A 15,739-nucleotide genomic window follows, 5' to 3' on the forward strand; every position below is an offset into this window, starting at 1 on the left:
TATGTGGATATAATGTATTTAATATATAAATCATAACCTTGGATTGCCATACATGCCCTTCTGTGTGCCGTCAGCCATCCAGTGGTTTGGTTGACAAATGACTAACATCGTAAAACATCATAGATTACCAACATTTGAATACAGTTGGTATTAATGCTGGAAAGCCACTGTACACTACCGTATCCAGACTCAAGGAAGTCTACTGATGGCAAGCCACTGTACACTACTGTATCCAGACTCAAGAAAGGCTATTGATGGCATGCCACTGCACAGTAACTGTATGCAGAATCAAGGAAACCTATTGATGGCATGCCACTGTACACTACCGTATCCAGACTCAAGGAAGTCTACTGATGGTATGCCACTGTACACTACTGTATCCAGACTCAAGGAAGGCTAATGATGGCAAGACACTGTACAATACTGTATTCAGACTCAAGGAAGGCTATTGATGGCATGCCACTGTACACTACTGTATCCAGACTCAAGAAATGATGTGGATGGTATGCCACTGTACACTAGTGTATCCAGACAAGAGGAATGTTCATAATGAATATCCCTGTACGATACTGCACCAAACTAGAGCAATGCTGATTACATGTCCCTGTAAATTATTATGCCTATTAAATCATCAACCTTTGTGTCAGCTATCCAAGACATACCGCTGTGTACTGCATTATTAAATGCCCAATCAGTAGGACCACCTGAAAAGATTACTGAAATAGTTATTTTTATCAACGACCAGAATATTAACGTATTTCTCCTGATAGAAACGTGGCTAAAAACATCAGGCGATGAGCCCAAGTGTGCGTATCTAACACCCACTGGTACTCCATCAAGTCGTTCCCCCGTAATTCTCGCGGAGGTGAAATTGCTGTCATCACAACGAACTCCATGATCAAACGTCTTAACCACACAACTTTCAATTTATACCACACATCGTTTGAACTAGCCTAAACCACTGTGCAAAGGTCAGTCCATTTTTATGCCTATACCACCCTCCTCCTAGTAGAAAAAAAAATAACGAGTTGACTGAATCTCTCTTTTTGGAGCAGTTTCCGAATCTCCTGGAGTATGTAGTATCGATAGGTGGCAACCTGATTATTCTTGGAGATTTCAACTTTTACTTTCACAGCCCTGGAAACCCATGCACATTAAATCTCCTAGATTCCACTAATGTTTTCAACCTTAAACAGTCAGTGAACCAACCCACCCATAAACATGGTCACATTTTAGACTGGATTCTTCATAGACCTGATGATAACATTCTACTGTCCTCCCTGGTATCCCACAAACTTGCATCAGATCACCTCTGCATTAAATGCCATCTGGACCTATCAGTCCCTAACCCTCCACCTTTATTTGCTTCTAAGAGAAACATCCGTATGATAAATATAACCAAACTAATGCATGACATAGAAGCAAACCCAACAACTTGCTTACTTTCTACAGCAGAACAACTCGATAACTGCCTGCGTTCATTGCTCGACAAACATGCCCCAGCCACCAAGTGCAGAGTATCGATTCAAGACTGTTCTCCATGGCACATCATTGCTATGGAACAGCTTCAGACTGCTAAAAGAGACCGCCGTAAATCTGAGAGGGTTTGGGTTTCACCAGATTCACTATTCATAAGCAAGTCAATGAAGCCGCTAAGAAGAATGTCAGAAATATAGTCCATACATCAAAATCAGCCTACTTCATTACTAAGATCCTGGAAAGTTCCAGCTGCAAAGAGCTCTTCGTGATTACTAACAAGCTAATGTCAAGGAACAAATGTACATCACTTCCAACTACCTTCTCACCTTTCGACCTTCTGGACCTGTTTGCAAATTTCTTTCACGACATAGTACAAACTACTAGAGATAAGCTTGACAACACAATTTCAATTGACTCGTTGTCACTATACATTTGGGATACATAATTTCAGCGGCAACAATTAGCAGCATTTGAACCGGTCTCTATGGATTTAATACAAAAAAGTGTGCAAAAACAGTCATGTAAACTTGATCCAATTCCAACATCGCTTCTGATAGAGTGCTTAGATCCAGTATTGCCTTCATTAAATGATTGTATTAATACCCCTCTCTTCATCCGGGGAATTCCTATCATTTTTCAAAACTGCCATTGTAAAGCCTCGGCTGGAGAAACCAACACTCGACCATAACGATGTAAAGAACTACCTCCAATTTTCTAATCTCCCATTCATATAAAAAATCTTAAAAAGGTTGTTCTATCCCAGCTTGTATCTCATCTGAATTTCAAACAGTCTTTTTAACAGTGTACAATCTGCATATCACCCTTGCCACAGTACTGAAACTACTCTTTTAAAAGTAGGTAATAACATTCTCTCTGCTTTGGATAGCGGAAATATTACAGTCCTCACCCTCTTTGATTTGTCTACAACATTTGACACAATAGACCAAGATATATTAATTCACTGTCTCCAGCATGTATTTAGCATTTCTGATAAAGCTTAATGTGGCTCAAGTCCTACTTGGTCAACAGGACACAAATTGTTTCTGCGATTGGAATACACTCCAGCCCAGTTAAACTATGTAGTCGCGTTCCACAGAGGTCTGCTCTTGGACCTGTTCTCTTCATTCTATACACCCAGCCGCTTTCAAGTGTCATATATCATCATCCAGTGTCTCACCAATTGTACGCTGATGACACCCAAATATACAAATCTAGCCACCCAACTGAAGTTGATACTAGCATCCAAGGTGTAAAGAGGTGCATTCTGATGGGAAATCATTGATGACATGTAACAAGCTATAGATGAATGATAATACAACTGAGGCCATTCTGATCACAACATAAAGACTTTCTGATTCACATCATTTACTTCAAACAATAAATATCAACAACACCCAACATTAAATTCAAACAGTCAGTACAAACCGTATGTGTTACTCTGGACAGTACTCTCACATTGCACCAACATGTCATGAACATATGCAAGGCGGCGTAGCTTGCATCGCATCAGCTCCATTCTCAAAATGTAATATCTTTTAGTTCATAACTCTAAAACTCTTGTGTTCATTAGTACTTGCAAGACTAGACTATTGTAACGCAATTCTGTCTGGTTCGTCTCAATATCTTCTCCAGAAACTTCAAAAAATTAAAAACACAGCTGCTCGGATCATACTTAGAGTATCACGATCAGAGCATACCTCCATGCTGCTCTGTACCCTACACTGACTATCCATTCGATCCAGAATCAAACACAAAATTTGTTCTCTGTGCTACGTTTCACTGACGGACTCGAGTCCAATATACATATCCGACCTCACCCATGTGTATACACCAGCAAGATACTTACGCCCCTCTTCTGGCAATTGTACACTCATTATTCCCACTATGAAAACGAAGTCATATGGGCAAAGTTGTTTTGCATACCATGGCCAAGCAACGTGGAATGAATTGTCCACTGAACTTAGACACAAAGGTACAGAAAACATAACAAACATGCTGAAGATAGTTAAGGTAGATCCATTATTAGGTCTTTAAGGTTGTTTTTGCAGTCGAAATAAGTAAGTTTTAAGAACAACCTTGAATGGGATATTTCCTTTCCCTCAAATTTAATTTGTATATTTGTTCACATACACTGGTAACAAAGTTATAGATAAGATGTATATGTCTGATAAATAAATATTTAATTACCATTTTGTTGAGTTACGTATTGTGTAAATATGTAAGGAAATGATTATGCTGTGATAACCCTTTCTCTTTATCTAACGGTATAATCGGTTTGGGAACAATTGTGTGGCCATATTGTTTCTGGGTCTGACAGGTTCAGTGACAGTTTCATGTATAAATGTGCATTCGGTCCAAAAGCAGGTGTATCTATGTTCGAGTTATAGATTTTTCTTAAGGCCAAGCAGATGTACGAAAGAAAACAACGGATAACACATTGTTTGATTATCTCAATGTAGGCACTAACATGTTATCTATGTATCTAAGCATATATGCATACATTGTGATGGCACATCAGCACAATCCAGGTTCCAAACAGTTTTTACATGTATAATCCATGCCACAGTGGATAATTTAAACTAGTGAGAATTACTACCAACAATAATTATCAATGCCATATTCCCATTGCAAACTACAACATAATGAGCCAAGATATATCGCAATGCATTTTTGTGAACTATAATCAATAAAGGAACTTAGGCTTAGTCGTCACTTAGACATAATACCTCGTATCTGAATTTGTTCTATACTGTGATGAATATTTACAAAGCTTAATGACTTTCCAGGTTGGGATCAAACCTACTCTTTCCACCATTATTTTCCTTATTCCCTGTTCATGTAGGGATATGGTGATGGGGCCAAGAGGACTGCGATAAAGTATTAATCACTTTTGTCTTTGACTTCTGCTGACTGCGCTTGCCTTTCATGCCTATGTATCTGCCACTGCGAACATTGGTTTACGCAGGTTATTGCAAGTGGAAGTCGACACATAGCAGTTGTCCTTGTCCAGCTGAATATTAAATACACTGTACAAGTACACAAATATGGCCAAAACGAATTTAGAGGAACTAATGATGAGACCATTTTCCCTCGAAATGAGTAATAAAGACATGTTTAATATTTTTTGAGAAACATCACTATTTTCAAATTAGCCTCTGTGTCATCAAATTGAATGATCTACTCCATTTTTATTTTTGACCAATAAAACACCATTAAACGATTTTTGGTGAAACTTCATGTCACTATGACCATTAATTCAGGATATGTGATAATTAGATTCAAGATTGATACCATGTTGATCAGCTATAGTTTTATTAAGGACCAAACAACAACATATATCTATATAACATTTACAACCATCTTGAAGGATTAGCAGTCACACAATTTAAAAATGTCTATCAAATCAACGATACTACAAGCCAGATTTGCAATACTGTAATATATAACCAATTAGACATAGCAACGAGTCTTCTGGTTGACATTCCATGTCAATATGACATTCCATTGGGAAGCAGTGGCAAGATTTTAAAGATGGCTGTCTGTCAGATCAGCACCAGATTTAGATAGGTCCAATTATTCATCATGAGAAGTTGACTGGTGTTTATACGACATTCTGTTTATCAGGAGTAACATCAGGATTTCAACATGACGGATATGGCGGTAATATTGGACATCAGGAGTAACATCAGGACTTCAACATGACGGATATGGAGGCAATATTGGACATCAGGAGTAACATCAGGACTTCAACAGGATGGATATGGCGGTAATATTGAACATCAGGAGTAACATCAGGATTTCAACAGGATGGATATGGCGGTAATATTGGACATCAAGAGTAACATCAGGATTTCAACAGGATGGATATGGCGGTATTATTGGACATCAGGAGTAACATCAGGATTTCAACATGACGGATATGGCGGTAATATTGGACATCAGGAGTAACATCAGGACTTCAACAGGATGGATATGGCGGTAATATTGGACATCAGGAGTAACATCAGCATTTCAACAGGATGGATATGGCGGTAATATTGGACATCAGGAGTAACATCAGGATTTCAACAGGATGGATATGGAGGCAATTTTGGACATCAGAAGGATATCATTTTATTTTGAGACCATCCACATATGATATGAAGACTTCCAGTGACATTCCCAAGTTAATATTACAATCCTAATCCAATAACAAGATTTTCATGATGTCCGCCTTGACAACCTTATTAGATGTCTAATTATCACAATTTCCATTTAGGACCAACTTGAAACACAAATGTTAATATGACTTTCCATTAGGGATAAGTAAGTGATAGCAAGATGTTAACAATGGACGCTGCATTGACTGTGATAGCTATTGAGGTATAACTAGATCATGGGATTAATGTGTGTGCAAAGTTTCAGCATGTTCAAGGCAATCCTCCAAGTAGTATAGGATTCATATCAAAAACAAACTTATGCTACCAGACAGAAGGACACCAGATGATGAACAACACACCATCCAATATCCTCTTCTAGTCTATGGCCAGTATAATTAATGACCAATTAAACATTGTCATTGTAATAAGAGAGCTGCTGCAGCACTTTGGTTTTCACAGATGTTCCTCTTCAAGCATAAAAAGATATAAACTCTTACAACCAGAGTGTAATCAAGAATTACATAGCTCACCTATATGAAATAAAGTAGGATCCAGTAGATACTGTAAACATCGATTATCAAGCGGAATTCAGATTCATATTAAAGTGATACCGATAAAGAACAGTTCGCCCCTTTTTCTAACCGATTTATTTTCTCTTTTTTCGTTTATACATTTCAGGAAAATAACTTGTAATAGACATTATATAGCTAATATTGTGCTGATATACCATTCAGCCATAGATATGCATACTTTACATAGACATATTCTGTGACATAAAAAAAAACAAATAAAGGAATATTGTTTCTATAGAAGATAAGTATAGGTGTTATACTTAATTGGGGGACAAAACAGGTTTTTTAACATATAAAAATTGAGTTATTATTAAATAAAGTTGGTTCAGTAGCCATTATACATGTCCACCACTGGAAGACAAACCAATGGTTAGATTTGCAGGTTTAGTGCCATTTTCAGCACACTATATGCAATACTATGTTGTGGCCAGTATGCATAGTAGAGGAAGAACGTATGAAAACCCCACGAAGAAAGAGCAACCCAAGGGAAGCTACTGGTAAGCTTTCTCATGTACCCATGATAGACCAGCCAAAATACAAACCCACGCAGAATTGTTTCATGATTCTAGGTCGATCATTATGCCAGCAATTCATAGTATCATAAGATAAATCCCAAACCAAGGCAGTAAAACAATAAGCTTATGTTGCTCTAAGAATGGGATACTAACCTGCATCATTAATATAGTGACCATTGCCTACCAGATAACATCAAACACAAATCTAACTTTGTGAAGCATAACAATTGACACCAGGTAGGAATTTGTATATAGATCAACCACTCGTCATTCTAGATTCAATAGTATGCACACGGCAAGCAACGAACCTATGAGATCATCAGACGAATTCAAAAACAGAACCCAAACTCAGATAGTAAAATGTATTAAATGTAAAACAATAGAAATCACACAAATGGCAGTAGATTTGACAGCTCAAATGGTAAAGTGTCAGACTTATAATCCAAAGGAAACATATTCGATAGTCATGCTTCCTCAGGAAAGATGTCATGTTGTGTCTTTGGAAAAATACACTTACCTCACACAGGGTTATAAGTGAATTATTTTTATGTTTATTCCAGCTTTTACAATTTTCTTTGAGGTTGATGACACAAAGCAGTTACAAGATTATCTCTAAGGAGAGCATAACGGTTATTTTTTTATATAAACAAATTGATATAATATTCTTTTAGATTATTGTCTGAGCAAAATGAAATTAAAACGGTTCCCACCCTTTTAAAGGATATATTACCAGATCATTTCCAGGTTTTTTTCCAGGATAAAATTAATTTTTTCAAGGTTCACATATGACAATACTGAATGAATTCATGAACAGTTTAGCTTATAAAACAAGCATGTTTTTATAAATCAAAGATAGTTCTATTTCAAGAATCTAAGTCAGTAAATATGATCATGCACAAAACCATAAAATGTATCACATGAAACAAGTTTGACTAAGTTATAATCCTTTAAATTTTCATGTAGAGTCATTTCAGTGTACGTTATAAAATGTCCAACTGTACTTGCATGACATGTATTATGTTTGTACGAGGAAACAACATAATGAACATAAATTTCATTATAAACCAATCAGATTAATCAGTTTGTAAATCAAGATAACAATATGTGTGCTTGTTACAAAAAATAATCATTTGATACCAAAGTATGAAAATAAAACAATATATGAAAAGTGTTAGAATCTTAACTTGTAGATAGATAAGTTTAATCACTGAATGTATGTGCCAATAAAACCCAAAACAAGATTTTTCAAATAATCTAAACTCAGTAAGACGATCTAATTAAAATCCATGATTTAAAAAAATCATTTACAAAAGACTTGATAAATGTTGACAAAAAGACCTTCACAATTAAATACTAAGGTAACTACTAACAAGGACTGGTGTTTGTTTGCAAATGAACATATGTCTGCTTCTATTGCGATAATCCAGTCCTAAAACCTGTATTAAAGAGTTTGTACGGTTTTGTGATATTCCATGCAAGGGACGACAATCTCCCTTTTTTATGCGACCTAAATGAACTTTGAAGCCAAAGCAGAATAATAGTTTAACACAAATGCTCAGCTCAGACACTCAACATTTTGGACCACAAATATTTGACTTAAAACGAATGGCAGTCCGTTTTCTAATTCGGGATTCCTCAGAAGATTCCCACATTTTCACATTTTGACAATTTGATTGTGATGTGATATGATTGTCTTTGAAAAAATTAGACATCTGCTGTCATGGTGTTGTAGTCTGGTTCCCTGCTTTCTATGATCTCTGTGTTGCACTCCGTTTTATGAAGTCAGGTGAACGCCGACTCCATATTGTCACGTGATCGAACAAATGGCCCCATATGGATAGACCTAGTTAATTTAACCACGGCACATTTATTCCTTTAACATTCTCTTTGTTAGTGACACAATGCGATTTTAACAAATACTTTCTATTTTAACTTATGGCAGACATTATCTTGCGTTCACGCTTAACCACCAATTCGGTCATATAATTATTTTTACAAATATTGTTATTAGTCGGCGAAGTTGAAAGAGATGGGTACACCCAATGGAATTTTTGTTAATATTGCACATTATAATAGCTAGATATAATAAATTCCTTCTCCAATCAATTCCAGGATACATTTTAAGCCGAAATTGATATGAGGTGATGTACACCAGCCTAAATATAGCCAAAGATTAATAAGAAAATTTCACACCTCTTTCATGAGGGGTGCGGGTAACGATTGTTTTACAAATATTGCATGCTTCTCACCATGTCATCTAATATATTCTAGCTGCAATACATTTCTTGATCAGTGTTGCACTGATATTGATTCCTCGTTGTATATGTAAAGTACCATCGTTAGATTAACTAGATCTCTCCATATGAGACCCTTTGTTTTGATCACGTGACAATATAGCGTGGGCGTTCACCTGACGTCTAATAGCAGAATGCAACGCAGGGAGCATACGAAGCAAGGAACAAGACTAATGGTGCCGTAGTGGCATATGATAGTCGCTTACCAGAAGGCCTAGCAACACTTAAATGATGTTACATCATGTCATGCCTGTATGCAATCTGTAGTAAAAAGGATTTATTTATCAGAACTGGCAACTATAATGATCATTAATATACAGACAGACTGGGCAGAACTACAGCATAGATGAAATCTGACCCGGTGCTCACTATTTACATTACTAGTCAAATAACTACACACATCTAAAACTACATCTTAGGTCCAACATTTATGTAATATTAATATTACTATCTTAATGTTGTTGTAAGAAATTCAATCAAATTAAATGAAAGTAGAAACCAGAAAGAACCCATGATTCTCAAAATATTTATTTCAAGAACAACAACTAGAAAATTGTAGAAGTGAACAGAATAGTCGACACGTTAGTCACGTGATATAACAGAACATGTGCAATTGTTCCCGCAATAAGTATATACATAAATGGATGTTCGTCTCGTATTCTTCATTATTGCAAAGAGTATACGAATTTAATTTAATATGTTATTTTGTATCTGAAGCATTTGTAATGGGTTATTACTGATATCATGTGACTACCGTTCTATGATGTCTTGAATATTTGGATTATGAGACTTGTGCAATCATGAGCTTAGCAATGCAAATTGTGAATATCAGATCAAAATTCATTAAAACCATAGCTTCATCTCGTCTTCGAGCAGATTCAAGACGTAACTTAAAAATCGCATTATGTGAGAAAATAAATAATTTTCATATCGATTTCATGCAGGTATGAGTCAATGCTACAACATTTAGGTTTTCTAGGACATTTGGTAAATTGATACGCTTTGCCACCAGCATGTCAGCTTCTAGTGATGATAAACTGGTTTTCAAACTTAGCTGTCTGTGAAACAACCAGTCTACTATCCTAACCTAATCACCGAGTGTTGGCTCAACAAATACGGCAAGTTCCTAAATGATCCATATTGCAACCTCTGCATTGTCTGGTCAGAACTCTATACATTTAGCTCACGATCAGTTCCGTTATGACTCAGTTATGTAATTGTTTCTGGCGTCAAGTGTTGGCAGAAAATTATGGGTTTCTTTTGCACTTTCATCAATATTCAAGGACTTTTCATGGTCAGAAATTATTTTAAATCATTTTTCCTGACTTATTTCCAATTTTCCAGTAGTGAGGGAACCCTGAATTAAAGACAACTGAAAATTAATTTAAAAAAAAATAAAACAAATAAACCTGCGAGTGCTAAGAAGTTCACCATTAGTTACTGAAAGACTAGTTGGGTTCTGAAAAGTAAAAGTAATAAAATTCTTTGAAAACCTGCTGATGCAAACGTATTGATCAATATACACATCGTCTGATATGGACCACAATGTATACCAAGTTTGAGGCAATGCATCAGAAGAAATGGGTCTAGTCCTGTTCGCAAGAGTGCATCATACATGAGATCCAGCTTTAAATACCAAAATGAATTAATTCATGCAAAAGTCAATGTGCAGAGTTATTGGTGAATATGCACTTTTTAACTTGCTACCATGATACACACAATTAATCCATTACAAAGAGCAGAACAAGCAGTATCTACAATACTCTGTCGTACACTACAATACTCTGTTGTACACTACAGTACTCTGCCGTACACTAAAATACTCTGTCGTATACACTACAATACTCTGTCGTACACTAAAATACTCTGTCGTACACTACAATACTCTGTCGTACACTAAAATACTCTGTCGTACACTAAAATACTCTGTCGTACACAAAAATACTCTGTCGTATACACTACAATACTCTGTCGTACACTAAAATACTCTGTCGTACACTACAATACTCTGTCGTACACTGTATGCAGTGGAAAGTAATAAATTACAAAGTGAAGAACGTGCCACACCTGCAAAATATATAGGTTACTGCATTTGCATGGAACAATATGAGAGAGTGTTTTGGGTTGAATACTGCACGAACTTGGGAGTTCATATTTTCCCATACAAATGCAATAACCTTTTTACTATATGGTCATTTTTTATAATGCGTAAGGCTTTATTATATAAACAAAATACACTTCAAGAAACAAGATAAATGACTGTATGCCGTATTCCAAACTAAATACACAAGCGCATTATTACTGCGCAAATAACTACGCCCAGATTAATTTGAACTTAGTCGTGCGCTCGACATAACTTTCGAAAGAAAATGGCGTGTCTAGATATAATTGATATTGGAAGTCATATTGTGAATGAATGTGCATTGCAACAACTTTTCCATTTGATCTGGAATACATATATTTTGGTATTTTCTTCGATTCTACGAAATTTCGTGATTATAAACTGGATTTTGTATGTGACAAAATTCCACATGAAATACATGGGATTGAAGAAGCATGTTGACATCTGCAAATGTGTTTCTGTTTCTGTTATTGAATGTTTGAAATCATAATGTGGGAAAAATATGAAGTCTTTCAATTGAAATTATCAAAAAGATGCTATGGAATGTAGTGCTTATTTCATTTCGAGTGCAGGAAGGAGGATGTAATTGCGCTTATCATCAAAATTACAGTACAGTTTCGAAATGTGTAATCACGAAGGAGAATCTATTACATGGCTCATGTAAGTTGGATTTGCAGAACTAAGAAAGTACATTTTGAGGAAATTCCCGATGTAAAAGTGTAAGTATATTTGTTTAGCCATTCGTATCACCAGCTAAAGAAGACAGTATATGGCTTGTCACTTGTATGTTATTTGTAATGACCTGTTCTTGCGTTTGTTGTATACTGTAGCTAGCCTAAATCCGAAACATTGTATCAACGCGGAATGTTCCAAAGCAGCTGGTATGTGGCAGTCCCGAAACATCTGTTTCAGTTCATTCAGAAACAATTTTAAACAACCACAACATAAAACGCGTCTTACGCCAGTGTACATGATTTGTTTACAAATCTAAAGTACTGGCGTCTGGATCCATTGTTTGTTTACAACATAAAGTTGTTCGTTTATGCATGTGAATGTTATGTTGTGTATTGGCGCGCGGGTTCAGTATCGGGTAATACTGCATGATTCTGACAATGTAAGGTTAGCGGGGAAAAATGAGCATATAATAACATATTTTACAACATTTCATCAGATGCTTTAAGACAAGTCAAAATTAATGAGACACCAGTCAGGAGATGTATTAACTTAAAGTCAGAATGGACAATACTTTAAAATGCATTTTAAACCCTGACCCATATTTAAGTGTCCTCTATAAAATAGGTCATGCTTGACTCTGGAGACCAATGGGCAGTGGGTCTTAATGATGAACCTTTCATCAGGCTATGTATTACTGATCTAAGGTTATTGTGTATAAATCTTTTGTTCATATTCGACTAACCATGGCTATGACTTCTAACCTCTGGACCCCAATATCTATATATTTTTTATAAAATACTTTGGGTCACAATGATCAAACACTTTGAGCTTCTGGCCACAGCAAGAGTGACCCCTTCCATATGTTAAGCTCATGTCCTACACAAGTGTTGGTAAATGTATACAATCGATAATAAATGTAATCTTTACATACAAACACCATTTTGTCTTGTTTGAGTCTCATTAACCTTGTCTGTTGTCCTTTCCCAAAATAGCAATAATCTTTGCCTTGAATCAAGTGCAAGCCATTAACAGTTCAGTATAGGTCTGTGATATAGAGCTTAAGTTAATATGCAGAAACATTATTTCTACGTTCAATTACATTGACCTTGACAGTTCTGTTCTTCCTGAATGATTATGCTTCTGTATTACCCAGCATGAAAGCCATAACCAAGCTTTGGTGAAGGTACATTGTTGGAAACTGGAACTTTTGTGCACATACTATCTTCTCGCACTTATACAGACTTTGATTATTGACCTTTCGTCCCAAAAATTGATTGGGTTTTTCCTTATGCCAACTGCAAGCTATCAAAAACCTCTTGTCCAAGTCTGTCATGATGAATAAAGGCAAAATACATTTCCTTTCAATATGTGACCTATTGGGACACTTAAGTTTGGCAGTGAATCTCCATGATTAATAACCGTATTCCTTACCCAAAGTGCAAACCGTACATAACGTTTGTTTGTTCCAGGAATATCAGAGAACTTTTCATATTGTGCAGAAACTATTTTACTCTTTTCAGTCTCAAAACGATTAGATTACATTTTTAACCGCTGAAAAATTATTCAACATTACCATATGTGCAAGATATGTACAAGGTTTGGTCCAGATGTTGAACCAATGTTTTGGGGCATAAACTATTTTCTTATTTCAGTCATATTAAACATTGACCATTTCAGCCCAAATTCCAAAGGTTTGTGTTTTACCCGATGTAAACGCTATCCACGCAAGTTAGTTCAGATAGGCGATGTATAACTATCTGTAATGTGTGAAATCCATTTTTGTGGCCCTGGCATTTGATTTTTTTACCCCAAAGTCAAGACGCTTCTGCCTTAGTAGTATGTCCGACATCAGGTTAGTAGTAACATTCCTTCATCCATTTATTAGTACATGTATGTATCATTCACATGTAACATTACTACATCAGGTTAGTATCACATAAAATTCAGCACAGTAGAATGTAACTTTCCTATCACTTTTGATCCAGCCGGATCTGACGTTTTTGGGGAAATTGAAAAATATGAAATGTTGCTGGATAGTCTATATACAATGGACAGTCGAAAGACAACAAATAGTCAACATACCATGGACATTCAATAGACAATGGATAGTCTATATACAATGGAAAGTCAATAGACAATGGACAGTCAATAGACAATGGATAGTCAATAGACAATGAATAGTCTATGGACAATGTGCATTCAATATACAATGGACAATCAATATACAATGAATAGTCAACATATATGTATAGTCAATAGACAATGAATAGTCAATGGACAACGGATAATCAACAGACAATGGAGAGTCAACAGACAATGGATAGTCAATGGAAAATTGATAGCCAATAGACAATGTTCAGTCAATAGACACTGAATATTCAATTGACTATGTATAGTCAATATACAATGGATTGATGCATGCAAAACAAATTATGTGACATACAATAATGTAACACCATCTACATCAGTTGAATTTATGGCAGATTTACATATCACATGATGCCTGTGCAAACACAAGTAAACATATATATATATATGCATAGAGAGGGCCAGAATCAAAATATCTGAGCTTTTTGTTAAACGGATTCGGTCATTGGTTTAATCAAAATAAAACCCAAATATGTTTGAATTAAAGATGTACCTGATTTGTTATTTAGTTTAATTACCGTGAAATTTAATGAGGCAGTCACATTTCAAAAATATATATTACAAAGTATGGAGTTTACAAACCGATCAGCTCTGGATAAAGTTTTCCTTTCTGCTTGAACTCGTGCCATTTGTCAGCGATAGCTAGGGCACTTTTCAGAACAAACACCTCAGCTGTGATGAGGGACTTGAGGGCATTAATCAACCACTGTGGGTCCAACACAATGTGCTCTTTCAATACTTCCAGGCTGTGGACGATGAATAAAAGTATCAATGAAAATCAGAGCTATACATTTATTACTCTTGCTTCAGAGTCTAGAAAAAAGTGAATCATAATTATTAAAACATTAAGTACTTTGTACACTGCTAGCAACAACAACAAAAAATAACTAAATGCATCAGTGATATTATTCTTCAATTTCCCAAGCGAACGCCAGCCTCCAAGTTTGGTAACTTTAAATGGTCCTTAACGCAATGTCTTTTGCAGGAATAATTGCCCTCAGTCATGATTAACTTGACGTTTCACCAAAAAATCGATAGCTTTCTTCCTTACACAAAGTGTAAGCCATAAAATTTAGTAATTGTATATGGTAAAGAGTTTGAGTGCTTGTGCAGAAGACATTTTTCTTCTTTCAGTCACTGACCTTGACCTTTTAACCTTTGATGCCAAAATATATAGGTCACTTTCTTCCACCAAGTGACATCTATTGCAAAGTGTAGATGGTAGGAAATTTGAGTTACTGTGCTTACAAATATGGTAACAGACATATCAGCAGATCAGCAGATGGACAGAGACATCATAGTACAATGTGTTTAACCATGGGATATTTGCCCATACAGTGAGACAATTGTGGTGATTTAAAAGGTATGGTCTGACATCCTCTATTGGTGTTACTTTAACAACTTTAAAAAGACGTGTATATAACTCACAATGCACACACACACACACACACACACACACACACAAAGACACACACATAAACACCTATATATATATCTATCCATATATATAATCAGTCCCCTCAAAACTAACTTCAGTATACCAGAATCACCTCAACATCACTTCATTTTCAGTGCTGAATTTTTCCTTGTTTAATATTGTCATATGTTTTGCCAGTAACCAATCCCATTAGCTTGAACACCAAACAAATTTCGATCCCAAATGTCAACTTTACTCTTAAAAATACCCCATAACACTACAGCTCAGATGACATTTGGACATATATTTAGCTACTAAATTCCTGATTCAAGCTGGAACAGATTGATTTCAATTAACAGTACCATCATTTATCTGCTC

At 35.8% G+C, this 15,739-nt stretch overlaps 1 protein-coding gene across 1 annotated transcript in view; it reads right to left on the minus strand.

Moving 5' to 3' along the window:
* The window catches only part of LOC149789641 (uncharacterized), a 64,090-nt gene that overhangs the window by 29,096 nt on the left and 19,255 nt on the right, over positions 1 to 15,739 (minus strand). The window contains exon 5 of the mRNA XM_089973078.1: positions 14,527 to 14,690. Within this exon, the coding sequence (XP_089829204.1) occupies positions 14,527 to 14,690 (164 nt within the window). The remainder of the gene's footprint in view (positions 1 to 14,526; positions 14,691 to 15,739) is intronic.

The sequence above is a fragment of the Sinohyriopsis cumingii genome, chromosome 10 (assembly GCF_028554795.1).
Source record: "Sinohyriopsis cumingii isolate HCF-2022 chromosome 10, ASM2855479v2, whole genome shotgun sequence".
NCBI lineage: Eukaryota > Metazoa > Mollusca > Bivalvia > Unionida > Unionidae > Sinohyriopsis > Sinohyriopsis cumingii.